General features: G+C 47.0%; 1 protein-coding gene across 1 annotated transcript in view; it reads right to left on the minus strand.

Moving 5' to 3' along the window:
* PHF3 (PHD finger protein 3) overlaps positions 1-19,662 on the minus strand; it is a 137,458-nt gene that overhangs the window by 21,477 nt on the left and 96,319 nt on the right. Inside the window, exons 11-12 of the mRNA XM_069726686.1 lie at positions 17,199-17,331; positions 14,380-14,575 (exon numbers count right to left, since the gene is read on the minus strand). Coding sequence (XP_069582787.1) covers positions 14,380-14,575; positions 17,199-17,331 — 329 coding nt within the window. The remainder of the gene's footprint in view (positions 1-14,379; positions 14,576-17,198; positions 17,332-19,662) is intronic.

Consider the following 19,662-nt stretch of genomic DNA (forward strand, 5'->3'; position numbering starts at 1 on the left):
TAAATCACAACTAATATCCCACGGAGGTCTGGAGTTGGAATGATGCTCAAAATCAAAGTGGAAAATGAAGTTACAGGTTGAGCCAACTTCAGTGGAAATGCCTCAAGACAAGAAAATGATGCTCAGTAGTGTGTGGCCTTCATGTGCCTGTATGACCTCCCTACAACGCCTGGGCATGCTCCTGATGAGGCGGGGGATGGTCTCCTGAGGGAATCTCCTCCCAGACCTGGACTAAATCATCCACCAACTCCTGGACAGTCTGTGGTGCAACGTGACGTTGGTGGATGGTGCGAGACATGATGTCCCAGAAGTGTTTAATTGGATTCAGGTCTGGGGAATGGGCGGGCCAGTCCATAGTTTCAATGCCTTCATCTTGCAGGAACTGCTGACACACTCCAGCCACATGAGGTCTGGCATTGTCCTGCATTAGGCGGAACCAGGGCCAACCGCACCAGCATATGGTCTCACAAGGGGTCTGAGGATCTCATCTCGAAACCTAATGGCAGTCAGCCTACCTCTGGCGAGCACATGGAGGGCTGTGCGGCCCTCCAAACAAATGCCACCCCACACCATTACTGACCCACTGCCAAACCAGTCATGCTGAAGCATGTTGCAGGCAGATCGCTCTCACGGCGTCTCCAGACTCTGTCACGTGCTCAGTGTGAACCTGCTTTCATCTGTGAAGAGCACAGGGCACCAGTGGCGAATTTGCCAATCCTGGTGTTCTGTGGCAAATGCCAAGGGTCCTGCACGGTGTTGGGCTCTGAGCACAACCCCCATATGTGGACGTCGAGCACTCAGACCATCCTCATGGAGTCGGTTTCTAACAGTTTGTGCAGGCACATGCACATTTGTGGCCTGCTGGAGGTAATTTTGCAGAGCTCTGGCAGTGCTCCTCCTGTTTCTCCTTGCACAAAGGCTGAGGAAGCGGGCCTGCTGCTGGGTTGCTGCCCTCCTACAGCCCCCTCCACGTCTCCTGGCGTACTGGCCTGTCTCCTGGTAGCGCCTCCAGCCTCTGGACACTACGCTGACAGACACAGCAAACCTTCTTGCCACAGCTCGCATTGAAGTGCTATCCTGGATGAGCTGCACTACCTGAGACACTTGTGTGGGTTGTAGAGTCCGTCTCATGCTACCACGAATGTGAAAGTACAACCAACATTCAAAAGTGACCATAAAATCAGCCAGAAAGCATTGGTACTGAGATGTGCAGAACCTCTCCTTTATTGAGTGTGTCTTGATAATTGCCAATAATTTCCATCTGTTGTCTATTCCATTTTTCCCAACAGCATGTGAAATTGATTGTCAAACAGTGTTGCTTCCTAAGTGGACAGTTTGATTTCACAGAAGTTTGATTTACTTGGAGTTATATTCTGTTGTTTAAGTGTTCCCTTTATTTTTTTTTTTTAAATCAGGGTCTTTACCCCAACATCATGCTGTTCTCATATGGGGTAGCAAGAACCTGGTGACATAATCCCTTTTAAAGAGATTATCTAGTACCCTTGCTCACTTTATTCGCTTTTCGTCCAGATGCAACACAGGAAACTTTGTAGAGTAAAGGTACCTTCACACTGAACAACTTAACAACGATATCGCTAGCGATCCGTGACGTTGCAGCGTCCTGGATAGCGATATCGTTGGGTTTGACACGCAGCAGCGATCTGGATCCTGCTGTGACATCGTTGGTCGGAGCAGAAAGGCCAGAACTTTATTTCGTCGCTGGATCTCCCGCAGACATCGCTGAATCGGCGTGTGTGACGCCGATTCAGCGATGTCTTCACTGGTAACCAGGGTAAACATCGGGTTACTAAGCGCAGGGCCGCGCTTAGTAACCCGATGTTTACCCTGGTTACCAGTGTAAATGTAAAAAAAAACGAACACTACATACTTACATTCCGGTGTCTGTCCCCCGGCGTTCTGCTTCCTTGAGTTCTGCTTCCCTGCACTGACTGAGCGCCAGCTGGCCGTAAAGCACAGCGGTGACGTCACCGCTCTGCTTTACGGCTGGCGCTTACACAGTGCAGGGAAGGAGAACGCAGGGAAGCAGAACGCCGGGGGACAGACCCCGGAATGTAAGTATGTAGTGTTTTTTTTTTTTTACATTTACACTGGTAACCAGGGTAAACATCGGGTTACTAAGCGCGGCCCTGCACTTAGTAACCCGATGTTTACCCTGGTTACCCGGGGACTTCGGCATCGTTGGTCGCTGGAGAGCTGTCTGTGTGACAGCTCTCCAGCGACCACACAGCGACGTTGCAGCGATCGGCATCGTTGTCTAGATCGCTGCAGCGTCGCTAAATGTGACGGTACCTTAACTGCATGATCTTCAGTGTTCCCTTAATTTGGTAATACGTGGTAATTGCTTTATTGTTTGTCCAACATAGGCAATCTTTATATGATTGTCTCTCATACAATTTCACTACTGCTTTGCACTGTATATACATACACACATGGCTTGAGAAAGGCTCAGTGTGAGACGAAGCGTCCCCATATCACGTGGGTCTGAATATCCACCTTTTCACTTGCTATGTGTATGGAGTGCAGCTTCCTTTTCCTTTTTTATGGACTTCTGGCAAGTATTGGATGAACTGCTGGTGACGTCTGGGCACCCGATAATATAGTGTTGTGCTTTAACATTTTTTCTACTATTTACATCTCACTAAAGTTTATTTTTATACTGAACTAGATGGCAGCCCGATTCTAAAGAATCGGGAGTCTAGAATCCATATATACTTGAAATTCGGCAGGAGCTTGAAGAGCAACGTCACTGGGCCCGCCTCCACGCAGTAGAAACTTGCTGTGAGGTAAAAATTCAAAAATCATACCAAAATGGCGGGCGGAGTGTGTCACAGTACGGCACGTTTCTGATTGGTCGCTCGCAGCAGGCGGCAACCAATCAGACACTGGACACTGTTGACGTCACTTATCTCCGGACATTAGCTCCGGACATTAGCTCCGGACATTAGCTCCGGACAGGAAGTTGGCACAAATTGCAGGAAGTAGTATTCTAGGCAATTATATATTAGATCTCCGGACATTAGCTCCGGACATTAGCTCCGGACATTAGCTCCGGACATTAGCTCCGGACAGAAAGTTGGCACAAATTGCAGGAAGTAGTATTCTAGGCAATTATATATTAGACTAGATGGCAGCCCGATTCTAAAGAATCGGGAGTCTAGAATCCATATATACTTTATTTATTCAAATGTAAGAATAATACAATTAATAAATAATAGTAAGAAAGAACAAAAAATGGCTGCACTTACCAGCTCTTGACAATTCTTGTTATTTAAGAAATTGCTGGGCAATAATGGACAATGTCCTTATGTGGCAAATAATAGAGCAATATACCCAATGTGGCAAAGAAGAGGTTAATAAACGGCAGTCTCTCAGTATAACAGTCAGTGAATAATAGGCAGTATATGGAGAAAACACCAAACAAAAGTTCAAAATTGGTGTGAAAATGTCACTGAACCACTTCACAACTAAATATATATAGTTTTGGTAAATGGTATTATCATTTTTTTGACGAAATTCGGCAGGAGCTTGAAGAGCAACGTCACTGGGCCCGCCTCCACGCAGTAGAAACTTGCTGTGAGGTAAAAATTCAAAAATCACAACAAAATGGCGGGCGGAGTGTGTCACAGTACGGCACGTTTCTGATTGGTTGCCGCCTGCTGCGAGCGACCAATCAGACACTGGACACTGTTGACGTCACTTATCTCCGGACATTAGCTCCGGACATTAGCTCCGGACAGGAAGTTGGCACAAATTGCAGGAAGTAGTATTCTAGGCAATTATATATTAGATGATTTTGGATCACATTTATACTGGTCATTGACTTTATATCTAACACTGTATTTTGCATTTTTTGCACATTGGGTACAACTTCCTTACTATTATCACAAACCCAGCACACAAAGACCTCAAGTCTAATCAGCATTGATCAGTGACACCTCTTTTGATTATAATTAGTCTGATTACACTGCCTTAACCCCTTCATGACCTTGGGATTTTTCGTTTTTCCGTGTTCGTTTTTCACTCCCCTCCTTCCCAGAGCCATAACTTTTTTATTTTTCCGTCAATTTGGCCATGTGAGAGCTTATTTTTTGCGGGACGAGTTGTACTTTTGAACGACACCATTGGTTTTAGCATGTCATGTACTAGAAAACGGGAAAAAAATACCAAGTGCGGTGAAATTGCAAAAAAAAGTGCAATCCCACACTTGTTTTTTGTTTGGCTTTTTTGCTAGTTTCACTAAATGCTAAAACTGACCTGACATTTATGATTCTCCAGGTCAGTACGAGTTCATACACACCTAACATAACTAGGTTATTTTTTATCTAAGTGGTGAAAAAAAATTCCAAACTTTGCTTAAAAAAAAAAAAAAAAAAAAATTGCGCCATTTTCCGATACTTGTAGCGTCTCCATTTTTCGTGATCTGGGGTCGGGTGAGGGCTTATTTTTTGCGTGCCGAGCTGGCGTTTTTAATGATAGCATTTTGGTGCAGATACGTTCTTTTGATCGCCCGTTATTGCATTTTAATGCAATGTCGCGGCGACCTAAAAAACGTAATTCTGGCGTTTCGAATTTTTTTCTCGCTATGCCATTTAGCGATCAGGTTAATGCTTTTTTTTAATTGATAGATCGGGCGATTCTGAGCACGGCGATACCAAATCTGTGCAGATTTGATTTTTTTTTTTATTGATTTTTTTTGTTTGGTGTGAAAGGGGGGTGATTTAAACTTTTATATTTTTTTTATTTTTTTCACATTTTTTTTTATCTTTTTTTTTTTTACTTTTGCCATGCTTCAATAGCCTCCATGGGAGGCTAGAAGCAGGCACAACTCGATCGCCTCTGATACATAGCAGCGATCTGCTGATCGCTGCTATGTAGCCGAAATGGAGGTGTGCTGTGAGCGCCGACCACAGGGGGGCGCTCACAGCCACCGGTGATCAGTAACCATAGAGGTCTCTAGGACCTCTATGGTTACCATCCTGACGCATCGCCGACCCCCGATCATGTGACGGGGGTCGGCGATGACGTCATTTCCGGCCGCCCGGCCGGAAGCGGTAGTTAAATGCCGCTGTCTGCGTTTGACAGCGGCATTTAACTAGTTAATAGGTGCGGGCAGATCGCGATTCTGCCCGCGCCCATTACGGGCACATGTCAGCTGTTCAAAACAGCTGACATGTCCAGGCTTTGATGCGGGCTCACCGCGGAGCCCTGCATCAAAGCAGGGGATCTGACCTCGGACATACTATCCCGTCCGAGGTCAGATAGGGGTTAATTAAGCCAATCATAGCCTTTCTCAGGTGATGGTGTGTGGGCACCTGTCCTCCAGAACAATGGCCATTCATGGAGAGCCCATGACAAGCTGTAGGAGTCCCCTCTCCTGAAGTAAAGTACTACATAATTCAGGTACAGACTGCCATGTCTCAGTGCAGGTATACTGTCACTCATTCTGAAGCTTCTTTACCCCCCCATCAGGAGCAGAGTGACACCCTGCTCTCATTTCATAGGATTCCTGTGCCTGGAAAAGGGGACGATTGGAAATAAGAAGTCAAATCTAGCTGAAAACAAAGTGCCACGTGACACCTTCTGGGAAGCACTCAGAAGCTACACACATAATGAAAGAATATTAGAAAATGTATAGTTAGTTAGAATATAAAAAGTGAAAAAAGCAGTGCAAAAAAATAGATTTAAAGCCAACACCCTTAGTTGTTCCCCGGCTAAGGGTGTGAAAATGGAACATGTATAAAGAAAATTAAGTCATATGTTCTCTGCAGGATTTTACAAAACTATTTAGGAAAAATGCTGTAGACTGACACTTTTGTGGCGTAAGAGCTTGGCTGAATTGGTCCCAAAGTGGTGTAAAAGCTAGGAAAAGTTAAAATTTTTAGCACAAAGCGGAGTGGTGTAATAAAACTGATTTTTAGTGTTTTCGAGCCATTTTGCATCAGCTCTGCCAAAATGAGCAGAGCTGTGAAGGAGCTCGGGTAAGGGTCACGCCTGCCCGCCCAATTCATGAAAAGTAGCTGTGTTTTATTTTAAGCCAAAAATGCTACTCAAGTCACTAAATATTTGGAACGACGCACGGTGGCGCTGTATTAAGTGGCATGCAGCTCTTAATAAATTCAGCGCCTCTTCCACTCCATCCAGACTGGCACAGTGCGAGAATGTTCTAAGTCAGTCTTGATGAATCAGCCCCATTGTCTCCTGCGTACGTGCAATTCAATCAAGGGTTCACTGATCACAATTTATTTTTTTCTAACCTTTAATATTTGTTTGCAGCTACCTACAGAAACACACATTTCCTGGTTTTGGGGGGCATCTCATTATCTTTGGAGGCCAAGAGACTTAAAGTTCATCTTTTCTACTTCTTGAGGCCCAGATGAGACAATAGTAACACTATACACATAAGTAAGGGTATAATTACACTTGCAACCCTTAACGATCGGCAATTGTTAATAGCCTAGGCCAATATTTTTCCATGACTAAAGAACGATCATTACAATAATTGTTTTGTATGCATAGAATATCGCTTTCTCGACAGCACAATATCCTGTCATAGGACAACGTGCTGCCGAGATTGAGGATTGTTAAGCAGGCTTATAAATCTTTTCATTACACAAGCCCGCAATTTGCTTGTTTGTTGGGAGATCATCAGCTGGTTTAGGTAGGCCTACAATCAGGAAACAAGCAGTACTACAAGTGTAAATGCAACCTTAGGCATTGTATGCAAATTGAGTAAATCTAGAAGATTGGGTACCAATTTCTTCAGCGGATGGCTTTGCTTCATTAAATACAAATGATTCCTCTTCACTCTTTAAGGACCTGTTCAGGGTGGTGCTTACACATGAAGTGTTCATATAATACGTAGACAAATAGAAAAGAAATGGAGCACTCACCCGGTCCTTCTTGTTGAATTTCTTTAATCCATATTGAATGGTATGAACTTATCAATAAGGTCCATTTCTTTTCTTCTTGTCTAAGTATTGTATGCAAATTGCCTGCCAGGTCTTTAGAGAGGATAAGTACTCCCTGCCTTCCTTCAGGCATTAGTATTTTTCACGCTCACAAAAAAAAATGGTACTGGTGTTATTAGTGTTTTGGATCCATGTGTCAACAGAGTTGTCTTTGTCTTCGTACAATTTGAACATGAAGTGGAAGTCTGGACTTCAGCTGATCTCTGACTTCCTCCTCTTAATTTTCAATTAGTATTAAGGTGGGGACAGTGACGCCAGCACTGATTGGGCGCCGGGCACAGGTATCATAACAACCGTATGAGAATCGGGACCGCGAGTGCCGACACCACTAAAACCACACCAACACATTAGGCCTTTTTATTTTATTGGGGCCAAACATTTAGATCAAGAAGTGGTTATCCTAGTAGTGGACAACCCCTTTAATACTAAGACGACAAAAATGTGGAATTGCCTGTTGGCATAAGTCCCCACACGTATCGCTACCATGTCATAACTTCGTCAGAGGTGATCTGTCTGATGTCAGGTCAGGGTTATATGTACTAAAGTAATAACAGATGACATTTAATTGGTAAAGGGGATCAGAACTACCTGAGAACGGTGTTACCATGCATAACAGATAGGAAGCAGGAAGGACTCCACAGAGCATGCAAGGAGCAGTATAGTCAGAAATGGGTTTGTGTTCTACCGAGAAAGAAGTACGTCAGTAGGTCAAGTGACAGAGAGGAACATCACCAAGTCGAAGAGTAGACTGCAAAGATCAACGGCTTAAGTTAAGTATTGTGAAACACTGACAGCACACGGTCCCATCCGCGTGCTCTATGTGTTTTACACGGACCTCTTGACTTGTGTTGGCACTTTTTATCTGTGCTGGGAAAACAACAGACATGTTGCCATGTGTAAAGAATGGACAAAGTGTCCCTGAAAAATCACGGACATGTGAACAGCTCTATAGACAATAATGGGTACGTGTTGTACCACATCTGAATGATGCCTTACAGATACATTTCTATCAACTCTAATTCAATGCAGCTTATATAAAGCAGAGATGAACCTACACTATTAATGCAAATAATGCAGGAATGTTTTGTGTGTCTTCAGTATGGCAGTCTCTGTAAAAATAGGTCTAAAAATGTATAGAGAAAATGTTTTAGAGGGAAAAAAGAGGAATTTTTGGTTCTTATCGTAAAATCTCTTTCTTGGAGCCTTCATTGGGGGACACGGGTAACCATGGGTGTATGCTGCTGTCTCCAGAAGGCTGACACTATGCAAATAAAGAAAGATAACTCCTCCCCGGCAGTATACACCCTCCGAAAGGCACTAGGCAACTCAGTTGGTGCAAAAGCAGTAGTAGGAACAAGAATAAACAAACTCAACCTATGTACCAACCCACAACAACGGCACGTTGGCCAATACGGTACAACACAAAGGGAGGGTGCTGTGTCCCCCAATGAAGGCTCCAAGAAAGAAATTTTACGGTAAGAACCAAAAATCCCTCTTTCTTTCTTATGACTTAGGTTGGCCGGTAAGAAACCGCCACCTGCAGTATCTTTCTACCTGGTGTATGACCAGGAAGGGAGAGCGACAGGACAACGCCGCCAGCTCGGAAACTCTCCTAATCGAGGTGATGGCGACCAAGAAAGCCACTTTCCAGGAAAGAAGGGAAAGAGAAATGTCCCGAATCGGTTCAAAGGGCGCGCATAGGAGGGCGCCGAGAACAAGTTTGAGGTCCCAGGGATCAACCGGGGATGGTAAGGAGGTGCTATATGAGCAACCCCCTGAAGGACGGTTCTCACCTGGGGAAGAGAAGCTAGGTCTCTTTGAAAGAGAATTGACAAAGCCGACACCTGACCCTTCAAGGTGCTCAGGTAAAGGCTGGAATCGAGACCGACTGAAGAAAATCAAGCACTGAAGGAAGGGAGAAGACCATAGGAAAAAGGCCTTCCAACATCTATGGTAGATACGGAAGGAAGCCGGTTTCCTAGCCCTTATCATGGTCTGTATAACACGTTGAGAAAAACCTGTGTCCTTCAAGACCGTGGCCTCAACGGCCATACCATTAATTTCAGAGACCGAGAATTCAGGTGGAAGAGGGGACCTTGCAATAGAAGATCCGGACGGTCTGGAAGCCTCCAAGAGACGTCCGACAACATGTTCACAAGTTCCGCATACCAGGCCCTGCGGGGCCAGTCTGGCGCTACTAAGAGAACTGGAACCCCCTCTGACTTTATCTTTTTTACGACTCTTGGGAGCAGGGGAAGAGGGAACAGATAAGGCATCTGGAACTAGGCCCACGAGGGCGTCGCAGCCGACGGCCATCAGATCCCGAGATCTGGATACGTAATGGGGAACCTTGTGGTTTGATCGGGAGGCCATTAGGTCGACGTCTATCACGCCCCACCTTTGGCAAATCTGGTCAAAGACGGAGGGGAGAAGAGCCCACTCGCCTGACATAAGCTCCTGACTGCTGAGGAAGTCGGCTTCCCAATTGTCCACCCCTGGGATGTGTACGGCTGATATGGAGGGGACGTGGCTCTCTGCCCACCGCAAGATTTTTGCCACCTCCATCATGACTTGCTTGTTGCGAGTCCCTCCCTGGTGATTTATGTAAGCTACAGCCGTGGCATTGGTCGACTGAATGCGGACCGGTTTTCCCAAGAGGAGGGACTGCCAGTGGAGGAGGGCTAGGAAAATAGCCCTCATTTCCAAGAGATTGATCGGGAGATGTGCCTCTTGAGCAGTCCAGTGACCGTGGGCTGTGAGGTGGAGAAAGACTGCACCCCACCCCTGAAGACTGGCATTGGGGGTGAAGACCTGCCAGCGGAGGGGAAGAAACAACCTCCCGTGCAGAATGGAGGAGGATAGCGTCCACCAAGTGAAAGAATGTCTCACATTGAGAGGGAGGAGAATAGAGCGGTCTAAGGAAAGTGGACTCCTGTCCCACACAGACAGAAGGGCCAACTGGAGAGGGTGAGAGTGGAACTGAGAATAAGGAACCACTTCCATGGAAGCGACCATCTTTCCCAGAACCCTCATGCCAAGCCGAAGAGGTAGAGGGGTAGGACGCTTTAGGGCTTTGATGCCCCTTCGAAGAGAAAGGAACTTCTCCCTTGGGAGGGAGACCTGGGCCTGAATGGTGTTGAATTCCATGCCTAGGAATTGTAGACGCTGGGTCGGTATCAAGGAGGATTTCTGTTCGTTAACAATCCAACCGAGGCGGGTTAACGTGTCCAGAGTGATCTGGAGGCTTTGACCGCAGTCCCGGCGAGACGGACCTTTTACGAGGAGGTCGCCGAGATAGGGGATTATGAGAATACCCTTGGAACGAAGGATGGCCATGATCGCCGCCATTACCTTCGTAAAGACTCTGGGAGCGGACGCCAGGCCGAAAGGGAGAGCCATGAGTTGGAAGTGTTGATCCTGGATCGCAAAACGAAGGAACTTTTGGTGCTGAACACAAATCGGAATGTGTAGGTATGCATCCCGAATGTCCACTGAACACAGAAATTCTCACGGTTCCATGGAAGCGATCACCGAGCGCAGAGATTCCATCTTGAAGTGGCGAATCCGGAGGTGGCGGTTCAACTGTTTGAGATCCAAAATCGGGCGAAGGGAGTCGTCTTTTTTCGGAACTACAAATAGGTTGGAATAAAAACCGGAAAACCACTGGCTGGAAGGAACTGGGACGATTACCCCTGAGGCAAGGAGGGCATCGACAGCCTGAAGGAGCCCTGGGACATGGGAGGGCTGTTTGGGTGGGCGAGAGAGGAAGAAACGCCTTCCTGGGGGCGAAGAAAATTCTATTTTGTAGCCTGATGTAACGATTTCCCTGACCCATGCGTCGTAGACCACCGACAACCAAGCCTCTGTGAACAGAAGGCGCCTGCCTCCCACCCTTGAAAGAGTTCCAGGTGGGGGTGAACCGTCATTTTGAAGAAAATCTCTGGTCGCGGGAACTGGAAGACTTGGAGGAGCGGGTTTTAGCTCTCCAGTGAAGGGTAGGCCGGAAGGAAGGCTTCCTTCGTTCCCTTTGGGAGGAAGACCGGTCCTGCTGAGAGGCACCGCCCGATGAGGCAAAGGAGCGAAAAAGGCGAAAGGATTGGGGTCCTTTTCTATTGAAGGAACGTCTAGGCCTAGATTGCGGCAAAGAAATGCTCTTACCGCAAGTGGCGTCCGAAATCATTTGGTCTAGCTGTGCGCCAAAGAGCCTGGATCCTTGGAAAGGCAGACCTGTGATTTTTTGGAAGCGGGATCAGCGTTCCACGCTTTAAGCCAAAGGACACGGCGAATGGCGACAATATTGCTGTTTGCCCTTGGCATTCAAGAGGTATTTCCCAGCTAAAGAAATCTGATCTGCTAAGTCAGCTAGCTCCTGGGCAAGAGCTGAAGCTACAATGCCTCTGCGTAGGGTCTTGGCCCAGGCCGACACCGCTTTCGCCACCCACGAAGAGGCAAAATTAGGACAGAGAGAGGCGCCGGAAGCCTCAAAGGCCGATTTGGTTAACGCCTTAATCTGCCTGTTTGTGGGGTCCTTTAGAGACGCCGCATCAGGAATGGACAGCACGGTCTGGGAGGATAATCTAGAGATGGGCGGATGTACTTTAGGTGATTCGGATCATTTGCTAACAAGGTCTGAAGCAAAGGGGTACAATATGTCCAAACGTTTCCTTCCTGGAAAAAGTTTACCAAGATGTTCCCAGTATCTAGACATAGTGTTGTCAAATTCCTTGAGATTGGGAAAAACTCTGGAGGGACGCTTCATCCGTTTGAAAGAAACGGAAATGTCCTGAGAAGCTGCCTCTTCCTCCTTAAGCTCAAGCGTTTGAATAATGGCTGAGATAAGGCTGTCAACCATATCCTGAGTTGCGGAAGTCTGATCTGCATCTGAGTCAGAATCCGACAGAGGACACAACTGACCCGACGTACGCCTGCGAGGAGGGGGAACGGGTGGAGAGTGGTATTCCGGCTGACGCAGTTGGATCCGGAGAAGTAGATGAAAAAATGGACAGAAAACGCTTTCTGGTTCTTTTGTCAAGTCTACCTCTATGAGGGTCTTGGACAGGTGCGAGCAAATCGCTGTGTGAAGCGTTCGTGGCACTGGTGGCAGTAGTCAGCAGTGGAATACGTTCTAGTACCTGAACCAGGGACTGAGATACTTTAGTCAAGTCAGAGACTGACAGACATCGCAACAGCCCACTCCGGAGGAGGGGGGGGCAATCGAGCATTAGGAGCTTCCTGATGGACGGACATGATGGAAGGACTGCAGGACGTGCAGAAGGGCGACGGCTGGCCTGAAGCCCACTTTTTCTTACAGCGGGCACAAGCGTAGTGAATTACCGTAGGGATATAGCCGGGGGCCCCTGCGGGGTTGGGCATAGGTAGAGAGTGAAAAGACACCTGAAGCAAGATGCCAGCAGACGATGCTGCTTAGGGAGATACCAGCCGGGTAAGGAGAATAGCAAAAGTCTACAGACCTGGCGAACAGCGCAGTTGGAAAAGGAAACTGCGTCCCCCACCTAGGGGAAGTCTTTCTGGGCACGTGACGCACCGGAGGTAACTGACAGAGATTGCCAGAAATGGAGAGGCCAAAAATGCGCGCTGACACATAAAAAACGGCGTGAGGATTTAAATAAGGGAGCGCCCGTTGGCCTCAGAATCCCCTAGTGTTGTACCCAGTAACGGAGCGCCCATGCAGCGGCGAGTGCTGCACGAAAGAGCGCTGCGGCATAAATAAAGCTAAGTGCCTCTGACATGTAGAACCGATGCAGGGACTTAGTGGGGAGAGGAGGGTGGGGGACTGAAGATCTTCTACCTGTTTCATTCGTGGTTGAGGATAACTTCAGGAGCCCTTGGATAGTAGGAAGGGTCCTGGATGAGGGAATCCTCCTTCTCACGCCGTGCCACGGCGTAGAAGACGACATCAACCCCTTAAAAGGGGGAGGTCACCGAAGGTGACCACCGTCTTCCTCTCAGCCCTCTCCGAGGAGAGGGATGAGGAGGGGACAGGGCAAGGACTGGCCACCAATAATAATAATAGAAATAATAGAAATAGGACTTGGCCAACAAGATCGTCACCCCGAAGCACCCATAAGGGTGACAGGGGACGAGTCCTGCCCAGCGGGTCCGAGAGGGTGCGATGTGGGTGATACCACACTGCACTCTCGGTCGCTTAATGTGGGGAAAACAGGGTGAGAGAACTGCACCCTGTTACCCTGAAGAAAGCATCTGAAAAAGAAATGGGAAAAGATTAATAACACACAAAAAAACTGTAAGGAAAAAATAAACCGGATCTGGTGAAAGATCCAGGTCCGCCTCCTACAGACACAAAGCAGAAACTGAGTTGCCTAGTGCCTGTCGGAGGGTGTATACTGCCGGGGAGGAGTTATCCTTCTTTATTTGCATAGTGTCAGCCTTCTAGCGATAGCAGCATACACCCATGGTTACCTATGTCCCCCAATGAAGCGAGAAAGAAAACTACTTTTTTTGTTTACTCTTCCACAGTCTTGCATCTAATTAATAAATCGAAAATTATATAAAAAGTCTCAAGGTTATAAAGTAGAACATTTTTGAAAAAATATTAAATTAAAATACATGTAATTTAATTTACTTGGCATTGTGTAATGGCCATTACTTTCACTCTACACTTCTGATTCTCTGTACAATTAAAATGTTAGTTCATGAATGTATTTTAGAAAACATCATTTAGCAGATTCCTCTACAGGCAACTAATTCTCCTACCATCTGACCTCAAATTCACTTCTGGGCAAGAGTAAAAGAGACTGGTCAACGATTCTCCTGACTTCCAGCTTCAATACTCATTATCTGAACAAGTCAAGTAAAACTCAGCATGGAGATTGACAAAACCGATTACGCAAGAAAAAAAGATCTTTCAGTCACTCACATACGTTATGCAACAACGTGAAAAGGGAACCAGTCACCAGAAAGAACGCTGTTAACCTGCAGATTAACCGCGTTATGAAGCTGGCGCCTGCATGCAGCCGAATGCAGAGGGGAGAAAATGATCGTTTTTCTCTCAGTAACATTCGGTATTCAGTCATAGGGGTGGCGCGGGTTCAGTCACGCTCTGAGTATACAGAGCGGCTGCTGTAACCGCACCCCCGGGACTGACTGACAGCCGCAATGTAGAGCAAGTGTCAGTTAGGGCCAGGGGTGCGGTTAAGCGGACACTCTGTATACTCAGAGCGGTGACTGGATCCGCGACGCCCCTGCCCCTATGACTGAATAAAGATCTTTTTCTCCCCGCCACATTCGGCTGCGTGCAGGCGCTGGACAGCATAAAAATGCTGTTAACCTGCAGATTAACCACATATCTGCAGATAAACAGTATTATTTCTGGTGACAGGTTCCCTTTAAATCACATGAAACGAGTTACCTGGCTGATGAGAAGAACGTGTCTTTCGGGGAGTCCAGTTTTTCTGTTTCTAAGATGTCTATATCCAGAGAAGCAGGTGCTGTTGAAGGAACGTCAGCTGCAGTATCAACTTCAGCATCTGACTGCTTACGGGAGACACTGGTGGCCAACTTCACTTTTTTTGGTGACAGATCTTCAGCAGGTGGGGCCATACGGCCTACAAAATAAGAAAAAATATATTTCATTGCAATTAAAATGTGTATACTCAATTAACAAAGCCATGCAATGCGTATGACTGATTCAGCACTAGGTATGCAGAAATCGGGAAGGCAGACCTGGGAATAAACCTATGCCTTTCTCTATGTGTGTTTGACGGCGTATATTCCACGCTCCCACAGATGCACTACGTCATGGAGCAGCTACATTTTAGAACGTCACTGCAGAGAGCAACGTGGACCGCTTGGATGTTTATCATCTATGAGGGGTCTGCAAGTAGTTAATAAAGGCATAAAGCGAATTGGAAAAAAAATATATATAATATCCTTGAGGGGAGATATGTGTCATCACGGTTGTTAGCTGCGGTGATGCGAGTTCAGAAGCATGTTCCAGCACATATAGTGCTGAGAGAGTTCTTAGACCATTCCAGGGCCAAGTTATACGAGCAGTCATAAGAGATGAGTGGGAATGACTGCTCACATATCCCTACTCCAGGGGCGTGGTTTGGCAAATACAATGGAGGCCGAGTGTCTCATTCAGGGTCTGGAGCTGGAGATGTGTGTGGTGGTCTGTACTAAGGCCTAAAGAAGCGGACACTATCCTGAGCAGGCGGACCCGCTGTACTGTATGGACTTTTTACTTTGTGTTTTCACCTTGTGCCAGAACAGGCTGTTTTTTGTTTGCTATTCTGAGCAGTTCATGAACGTTAAAGACACTTGCCTGGACGTTTCAGCAATACAGCTTCCTGTGCCTACCTCACCCGCAGCCGAGTGAGTACACAAGTACACATCTCTAATATACCGTATTTTTCGGACTATAAGACGCACCGGACCATAAGACGCACCCCAAATTTGGGGTGAAAATTGCAGAAAAAAAGATTTTTTATAAGATGGGGGTCCGTCTTATTGTCCGAATTTACAGTATCTTACCTGAGGGCTGGCGGTGGCAGAGCAGGGTCACAGGAGGCAAGGTGTCGGCAGAGGTGGGGTGATGCTGGGATGAGAAGGTGCTGGGATGAGGAGGTGCTGGGATGAGGAGGTGCTGGGATGAGGAGGTGCTGGGATGAGGAGGTGCTGGGATGAGGAGGTGCTGGGATCAGGAGGTGCAGTGAGAGGTATGGCGTGAGAGGGGTCACAGGCTTACCGTGCAGGCAATGCAGGCGTACAGTGGCGGCAGAGGTGCGGTGGCAGAGGTGCGGCGGCAGAGGAGGCGCAGTAAGCGGGGTCCCTTTCCCCGCTATGGTGATGCAGCAGCCCGGTAAGCAGCAGAGCCAGGTGAATCCTGCTGTTATCGGTGGGGGCGGCCATCTTCCTGAGGCCGCGCGTGTGCAGATGAAGCGCTCTGCTTCCCGGGGCTTCAGGAAAATGGCGGTGGCAGAGCAGGGTCACAGGAGGCAAGGTGTCGGCAGAGGTGGGGTGATGCTGGGATGAGAAGGTGCTGGGATGAGGAGGTGCTGGGATGAGGAGGTGCTGGGATGAGGAGGTGCTGGGATGAGGAGGTGCTGGGATCAGGAGGTGCTGGGATCAGGAGGTGCTGGGATCAGGAGGTGCTGGGATCAGGAGGTGCAGTGAGAGGTATGGCGTGAGAGGGGTCCCAGGCTTACCGTGCAGGCAATGCAGGCGTACCGTGGCGGCAGAGGTGCGGTGGCAGAGGTGCAGCGGCAGAGGAGGCGCAGTAAGCGGGGTCCCTTTCCCCGCTATGGTGATGCAGCAGCCCGGTAAGCAGCAGAGCCGGGTGAATCCTGCTGTTATCGGTGGGGGCGGCCATCTTCCTGAGGCCGCGCGTGTGCAGATGAAGCGCTCTGCTTCCCGGGGCTTCAGGAAAATGGCCACGGGAGGCCGTGCGTGCGCAGATGGAGAGCGCGGCGGCCATTTTCCTGAAGCCCCGGGAAGCAGAGCGCTCCATCTGCGCACGCGCGGCCTCAGGAAAATGGCCGCCACCACCGATAACAACAGGATTCACCCGGCTCTGCTGCATACCGGGCTGCTGCATCACCTCACCGGAGAAAGGGACCCCGCTTACTGCGCCTCCTCTGCCGCCGCACCTCTGCCGCCACAGTAAGCCTGCATTGCGACTATTAGACGCACCCCTCATTTCCCCCCCTTTTTTTTGGGGGGGGGGGGAAAAGTGCGTCTTGTAGTCCGAAAAATACGGTATATATTTCCAACCCCTACAAGTTCTAGCTGGAAGCCTCTTTCTAGTACGCCCCTTACACAAAGGAAATGCCTGAAGCAACGGCGATGGATTGGTGAAAGGAGTCTCCTAATTTTTTTTTAATGCCTTTCTGCTTATTTTTTGGGGGGAGGGGGAATAATTGTTTTTGCTTTAACAAACTGCATCGGCTGAACAACTTCTTTATATTCTTTCTGGTTTTTTGCTTTTCATCCCTGTTTTCCAAAAGCCGTAACTTTTTTCCCATCACACACCAATAACGGTCATTCCCCATCTGTATGAATTCCAGGAAAGGTTTAGTTTCCAATATAGGTCAACACTAGTTGGTTTCCACTGTACTGTTCTATCAGGAGCCCTGCAATTGCAACAAAGCAAAATCTGCACTCCAAAAAGCAACATGGCGCACCCTTTCTTTTTAAGCCCAAGAGCAATCTGTGACCTAAATAACAAACCTGTGCATATTTTGCAATTTAAATCAAAGAGATGATTTTTGTGCTGTGCTGTTGTATCCGATGTAGACTCTACAGGATCTTCTTTTTCTTTTGGAACCTCTTCTTCCTTCTCTAGTGGTTTTGCAACAGGCTCCTGCACCATGAAAGAACATTAAACATTGAAAATCTGGATTTAAAGTTGTTTTGTACCAATCAACAAGATATATCATGAATCAAGTGCTCCCATCACACTGTACGTTCAGCTTCAACCTTTCGTCCATGCACATTGTCACCTTGGGTGTCAGTTAGCAGATATGCTTAGGGTTTAGGATATCAATCATTGCTTCGTGAATCCTCTCTTTCCAGATGCAATGATTAAGAGATGGCGACCCCATGAGGAAACTTTCCAATATTATGTCCACATGGGACAAACTTTTTAAACTAGTATGATACAAAAATGAGGAATCCGGCACTCTATTTAGTGAGTTTTATTGAATAAGACTAGTGTACGACAAACGTTTTGGTCATCTGACCTTCATCCGTTACACACGAAGCAATTCATATAAGTTCATGAAAATGCATAAGCAAAGCATAAGAGAATCCGGCTCTTAGTATTTCAAATAATAGCATATGCCAGAGGTAAACCAAGCCTGTAAGCCGCGTGCAGGGTAGCAACATCCGGGTGACCACCCTCGCAATGGTGTACCCTTCACATGGCTTACAGGGTTGATGAGAAGATGGGTTGGAGTCAGACCCACTTAATTCATGAATAGGTGCTTAAGAGAACACAAAACGTCGCATAATAATAGCACAGCCGCCAGTTGCATCAAAATAATGCGACTTTTCAGAGCCTTTTACGCCAGAATACTGGCGTAAAAGCTTTGATGAACTGGACCCTCAGTACACGATGAGCAGTGAAGGGGAAATTGCAGCTCAGCGCTTAGCGTCAACTGGGCTATAAAATGATGGCACCTGGCTCCCCACATCGTTGTGAACTGCACATTCGGAGGTATGCAAAGCTCACAGCTGATGCAGCTACAGCGTAGGGGATGTGGTCGGTGCCTGACCGCAGTCTCCAATGCCCTGTGCTTGTTGTGTGTAAGTGTTGTGTTCTGACACTTGGAACACAAGCAAATAAAAATGGTAGACTCAGTGAATGCTAAATAAAATAAAAAAAATACTATGGCTAGTTTTAAATTTATTAAAAATATTTGTTTATATAATAATCATTCATTTAAAAAAATGTGATACATTACCTTTTATTTTACTATACATGCTAATATGAAGCTACATATCTCTCAATGATCTACTCTTTGTAAGGTTTACAATGCACTTTGCAATAAAAATTAAAGACAACTAAACATCTGAAATTAGCCATGTGTAATATTTTTCTTTGTCCTCAAATACGTTTTAGAACATATAGAATATTGATTTCATAAAAGAACATCTAGGATAGATTTATGTTTGCCCCAGATAAGACTAATGATTCTCCAATTCCATCTGATAGAAGTTTGCTCCAAGCAGATGGACGGACGCATGCGCACTTCTGATGCAGGTTCTGCCTGCAGTAGTGCAGAGAAAAGAGCATAGGTGCAAGCTGGCGATGCCTCTGCCCAGGCGCGAGATTTCACCCAGCTATGTGGATGATGCAGGAGGTGTCATCCATGTCAATCAAAGCAGAAGGCTGACGATCAGAAGCCGGGAGGAGGGCTAGACGCCTCAGCGAGGACACCTATGGGACTGGACAGGCAGGATTTACATAGAGCACTGGAGAATTTCAAAAGGTTTTTGGGAAGTGTACAGTGGGAGTAAGGGAGTTATATACGCCTTTATGGAATGCACAGACATTAAGGTCCTCAGGAAAGTGCTAGGAGTTCGGCACATCCAAATAGTAGTTGTAAAAAAGAATCAGTCTTTATCTGAAGTCCATAAAAATACAAACTTATTTCTGGTAACACATTCAAACTAACGCGTTTCTGGCAACGTCCCTTAATCATAGACTAGAGTACAATGCACATGTGATCGTATCTATATATTGAATAGACCAATTGTTACGCGTTTTTGAACCAACCTATAGAAAACCCCTATATAAATATTTAAATACAATTGCAATCGTATGTGCATTATACTCAATTCTATGACTAAGGCTACGTTCACACTAGCGTTGCGCCGCCCTGCGTCGGCGACGCAACGCGCGACGCACGGAAAAACGTGCGCAAACGCGCGCGTTTTGCGACGCGTGCGTCGTTTTTTGACGAAATCAGACGCAAGAAAAATGCAACTTGTAGCGTTTTCTTGCGTCCGACGCTAGCGTCTAAAACGACGCACGTGTCGGAAAACGCGTGCAAAAAGACGCACGCGTCCCCTATGTTAAACATAGGGGCGCGTCGCCGCTGTGTCGCCGACGCAACAGCGACGCGACGCTAATGTGAACGTAGCCTAAGTGAGATTGCCAGAAACGTCAGATTTTAATGTGCTACCAAAA

This window comes from Ranitomeya imitator, chromosome 5 (assembly GCF_032444005.1).
Source record: "Ranitomeya imitator isolate aRanImi1 chromosome 5, aRanImi1.pri, whole genome shotgun sequence".
NCBI lineage: Eukaryota > Metazoa > Chordata > Amphibia > Anura > Dendrobatidae > Ranitomeya > Ranitomeya imitator.